Source organism: Mus caroli, chromosome 6 (genome assembly GCF_900094665.2).
Source record: "Mus caroli chromosome 6, CAROLI_EIJ_v1.1, whole genome shotgun sequence".
Taxonomy (NCBI): Eukaryota; Metazoa; Chordata; class Mammalia; order Rodentia; family Muridae; genus Mus; species Mus caroli.
Window position 1 is genome coordinate 51119360 of NC_034575.1, and position 5064 is coordinate 51124423.

At 41.3% G+C, this 5064-nt stretch overlaps 1 protein-coding gene across 1 annotated transcript; it reads right to left on the minus strand.

Annotated features, from left to right (window-relative positions):
* Positions 1-603: 603 nt before the first annotated feature.
* On the minus strand, positions 604-4230 carry Lsm5 (LSM5 homolog, U6 small nuclear RNA and mRNA degradation associated). Its single transcript, XM_021165611.2, has 5 exons — positions 4133-4230; positions 2850-2945; positions 2537-2564; positions 1633-1705; positions 604-826 (listed from the first exon to the last, which is right to left on the minus strand). The coding sequence occupies exons 1-5, from the start codon at positions 4176-4178 to the stop codon at positions 794-796; spliced, it is 276 nt and encodes a 91-aa protein (XP_021021270.1). The 5' UTR covers positions 4179-4230; the 3' UTR covers positions 604-793.
* Between the last annotated feature and the right edge of the window lie 834 nt (positions 4231-5064).

The window sequence follows — 5064 nt, forward strand, 5'->3', positions numbered from 1 at the left end:
TGAATTCAATGTGAAAAGCATCATTATGAAATAGAGTTTGAACTGAATTTTCTTAAGGGATCATTAAGGTTTTTTAAATGATACATTCAAACTCAAAGTTCATTTTGTTTTGGAATGAATGCTGTTTCAGAGTTCAGTTGAGGAGCTGGAGAGATGGCTCAGTGGTTAAGAGCACAAGTTCCTCATACAGAGAACCCAGGTTTAATTCCCAGCCCCACCCTGCACAGGTTATAACCCACAGTAACTCCAGTACCTGGGATCCAACCACCTCTTCTCGTCTCCGCAGACACTGCATATGAAGTAGGCCTACATGCAGAGAAAATACGCATACACATACAATAAAAATAAACAAAATCTCTTTGAAAAAACAAGAACTAAGTTCACTTTTAGCAAAGAGGCCAGGAAGAACAGCCATTGGAGGACATCACTTTAGACAGATCTCTTCTGCTCCACCCTACCCTCAAGCCACTGAGTAAAATTACCCCTGCCCCAATCAAATTAATGCAAATGAGGGAGAAAATAAACAGAAATCAATATGAAACTAATTATCAAGAAACTATATTTGCTTCACGAGCTACTTTGACATAATAAATCAAATCACAGTTAACCAAAAACATCTTTATTTTTTTTAGTCTTTAAAAAAAAAAGACAAAACAAAACTCTTCTTTTCCCAAAATAACCATGATTAGCTTAGAAAAATGGATGTATATCTTCAAAGAGTTTCCCTTTAACGGAAACTTCATTTATAGACTCTAAGTGTTAAAGGTTTGAAAACAAAGTCGAGGAAATCCATTCATACTTCAGGCCCTTCTCCTCCGGGAACCAGCTGCATTGGAGAAAAAGAGTTTATTAATAACACCACCACACCACCTAAAAAACCCAGAGTGTCCCTCATGGACCAAAACCAGCTTTGCCTCTCCCCCATCCTTCACATCCCATCTTCTCCAAGCCCTCTCCATCTGTTAGTAATCCCTACATCACTAGCTGATGTTTAAGTTCTTAATGATGCCGGATGAGCTAGAAGTCGACAAAGATTAATAAGCAAACTAATCTTAAGGACTGTACTGGATGGTTTTGTGTCAACTTGACACAGGCTGGAGCTATCACAGAGAAAGGAGCTTCAGTTGGGGAAATGCCTCCATGAGATCCAGCTTTGGGGCATTTTCTCAATTAGTGATCAAGNGGGAAAGGCCCCTTGTGGGTGGGACCATCTCTGGGCTGGTAGTCTTGGGTTCTATCAGAGAGCAGGCTGAGCAAGCCAGGGGAAGCAAGCCAGTAAGGAACATCCCTCCATGGCCTCTGCATCAGCTCCTGCTTCCTGACCTGCTTGAGTTCCAGTCCTGACTTCCTTTGGTGGTGAACAGCAGTATGGAAGTGTAAGCCGAATAAACCCTTTCCTCCCCAATTTGCTTCTTGGTCATGATGTTTGTGCAAGAATAGAACCCCTGACTAAGACAAGGACCAAAGCACTTTCAACAGCTGCCCTGAGGCAAAGATCACCAAGGCTCCCTTCCCATCCTCAGTGTGTCTATCTCAGTGCTGTGAACATTGCCCACGAAATAGTCAGTTCCATAATCCCTACACTCACTACAAAAGTAAGATAATTTCAAGAGGAAAGTTTTAATGTCTTACCATTGTTATATTATTTCCATTTAGTAGAATTTGATCTAATTTTGTAATTCTTCTTCCTTCTGGTGTAATTTCACTAAATAAATAGATTAAAGTGGAGTCCGGATAAACAAGTAATCAAAGGCAGTATTGGAAACACTTTCCCTCCCTAAAAGTACTTCTGGGGTAAGGAGAATAGCTTGGTGGCAGAGCACATACACCAGGCCCTGGGTTCAATCCCGAGTACCAAAGCTGTTATTCTTACACATGATTGAATGTGAACGCATATAATTACAGTAAATATATACAGAGTACAAACTGCCCACTGGATAATATTCATGTAAATATAATTCACCATAAAGCTTGTTCACACTCATTTCTTACAAATTCAGGAATAATATGAAGATAATAATCCTTGAACTGGACCTCACAAACACCAGTAAATAACGTTTCAGTATTAAGGTATTTTCCAACAAGTAATGTTTTTTTTATATCAACCATACTAAAGCTGCTATGGAGGTTTCAAGGAGAATGGCCTCCACTTAGTCCTCTGTTGGCAAACTGGAAATGATTAGGAGGTGGGGCCTTTCTTGGAGGAGGTGTATCACCCCGTTAGGCTTTGAGATTTCAAAAACCTAAATTATACCCAGTTAGTGCGCTCTCGCTCTCTCTCTCTCTCTCTCTCTCTCTCTCTCTCTCTCTCTCTCTCGGTTATTGTCTAACATATAAGCTCTTAGCTAGGACAGTCAGGGACTCTAACCATCTGAAACTGTAAGCAAGCCCCCAGTTAAACACATTCTTTCATAAGATACCTTTGTCATGCTGTCACTTCACATTAATAGAAAAAAGTAATCAAGGCACCATCTTTAATTAAAAAGAGATTTCCTCCCCCCCCTCCCAAATTCTTTAATTTTTTAATACTACTCACAATTCTGTGACATCTTCCAACACCATATCTGAATTTAATGTTAAGAAAATAAATAAGGTTGAATTTATTCAGGTGTATGTTTTTGTTTGGTTTAAAATATGTTCAACACTATGATAGTGCAAATTCAAAAGGTTTGTTGTTGGCAAGAGCCCTATCGTCTGTCAGCAAACACACCTCTTAAAATACTACCAAGTTCCTGGAAAACAAAATTATTCTTAATGTAATAACCAGAAATTATTCGGTCGTCTATAGTTCTTACTTATATTAATACATCTTTAGAAACCTACACCATTACCGCTTTTAAAAAGGATACTGACAAAGTCATCAAATCCTAGAAGTGTACCAACAATTTCTTTATCACTCTTCATCACAATGTGAATTCTTGATCCTATACACTTGTCCACAAGCTCTGTGGAAGGAAAAGGGTAGTTTTACCTACTTATTAGATCAACCAACATTTGAATGTCTACTTCACTTATTATTTTTTTATCATTAAAGATAAGCAAAAACATTCAATATTTTTGCTATTTATTTATTTACTTACTTTTATTAATCATTTCATCCGTTTACATCTCAAATGATATTCCCCCTTCCTGGTTACTCCTCCACAACACCCCTCCCTTATCTACCTTCTCCCCCCCCCCCTCAATTGCCTCTATGAGGGTGCTCCCCCACCCACTCCAGCATTCTCCTTATGCTGGGGCATCAAACTCCACAGGATCAAGAGCCTCCCCTCCCACTGATGTCAAAAAGGCCATCCTCTCCTACATATGTATCTGGAACCATTCGGTAATTTTACATCTTACACAAATCTCTGTTTAATCATTAGCTTTCACTTAACTCTTTATTTGCAATTAATAGGACTGTGATTTTTTTAGATTATTTGATTAATGTATGAAAACACACACCATGAGGTGGATGGAGACCATGACTGTTTTTCTTCATCAGTGTTTATACCGATAAACAATATCTAACACTGCAAAAACTTTCAATCACAGACACATTCACTAAGCTCACCAGCCCCAAAACATGACAAGGGAGAAGCATTATTACAGACACCGGCTCTCCCGTCACTCCTTCTCTCACTTATCCTTAACTCTCTGTGCTCCGGGGCCAACCTGTTCATCTCAGCATCTTAGAATTGCTCAGCACGATGTGTGCCGGTGTGCGAACTTGAAAGCAATGGCTGTAATTCAAGTTCATTATTCAACAGTTCTCTGGCACAGCGCGGGAACTGCTTGTTGAATTAATGAATGACGGCTAGTTTCCAGATTTCTATTGTAAGATTCATTGTATGCCGTGGTGCACTCCTTACCCAAGCTGATACAATACAGGGTCTACCTGATCTGGAGACCAAGAAGGCCTAGCTGAGAACTGGGACTGCGCGACTCACGACATCTTACTGGCGAGCTCAAAAAGGCCGAGCACGTCCTTCACTAAGTGGGACCCTCACCGACCACCGACAGGCAAAATGGTCTGTCCGTCTGCCCAGCGACGCCAAGGGCGGGACAGCCGGGCCGGGAGGGACGGCGCCCCAGCCTCGGCCCCCAGCGTGGAACTGCAGCAACCCGACCGCTCCCCAAGCAAGACTTTTACCTAGTGGCAGGAGTTGGGACGGGTTCGTGGTCGCGTTAGCCGCCATGGCCACGCCGGAAGTGGCTAAGGACACCGGCGCAGACTTTAAAATTGCGCGCTTCCGCCCTTTTCCACAGCTGGTTCAGACAAGACTAATCAAAAGCCGATCTTGAGATCCGGAGGATCCCAATGGATCGCAGATAGATTCGATAGAGGTTCGGATCTCTATCCGTGCCACCAACCCAACAGGCACCTAGGGTACCCCCAAGTTTTGCTAAACTTCAGAGAGTTTGCCGCCGGAAGACCAGCATACGAGATCTCTGAGTCGGCTAATTTTCCTCTAGAAGGTTGCATTTCAAGCCTGTATCTTTCTTCGGAGCAATAAAATCAATTTATATTTCCTACTATAAACTCGTTCTGCATGTTCCTCAACAACTACTCATTTTTTTTTTTAAGGAATATGGTACTTTTAAGGCCAGAGGACTGAAAGTCTATAAAGCAGCATTTTTCACACGCTTTAAAAAAAAAAAAAAACTTTTACTACTTATTTAATTTCTTCTTGTCGTTTCTAGGTGTCTGGTTTATTACAGGCGTTAAAGTCACTATCAGTTTTCGATTTGCAGGCAACCGTAAGATGTCACTCTGTATCAACATACATCATGTTTGGAAATCTTGCTATCACACTTCTGCTTTGGAAAAGATTTAAAAGACCCCTTTTAACGTGGAGTGGCCAGTAAACCCAACACTTGAGAGACAAAAGGAGGCACCAGTTGCAGGCATGGCCCTCTTAGACCCTGACACAAAATAAGAAATTAAAACTAACAAGGGCTAGCGGGTAGCTTGGCTATAGGGTGCTTTCCTAGCATTCATGAGGCCCGGAGTTTGGGCCCTAGTATTTTTTGTTTGTTCGTTTGCTTGCTTGTTTTGTTGTTGTTGTTGTTGTTGTTAAAGCA

What these genes read in the sequence shown, in the direction of transcription:
- Lsm5 (XM_021165611.2), bottom strand. Translation starts at nt 4,178, where the DNA reads ATGGCGGCTAACGCGACCACGAACCCGTCCCAACTCCTGCCACTAG. An exon ending in AGGATTTGATGACTTTGTCA is followed by an intron (nt 2,565 to 2,849) that starts GTATCCTTTTTA and finishes CATTAAATTCAG; the next exon opens with ATATGGTGTTGGAAGATGTC. An exon ending in TTGGAAGATGTCACAGAATT is followed by an intron (nt 1,706 to 2,536) that starts GTGAGTAGTATT and finishes CTATTTATTTAG; the next exon opens with TGAAATTACACCAGAAGGAA.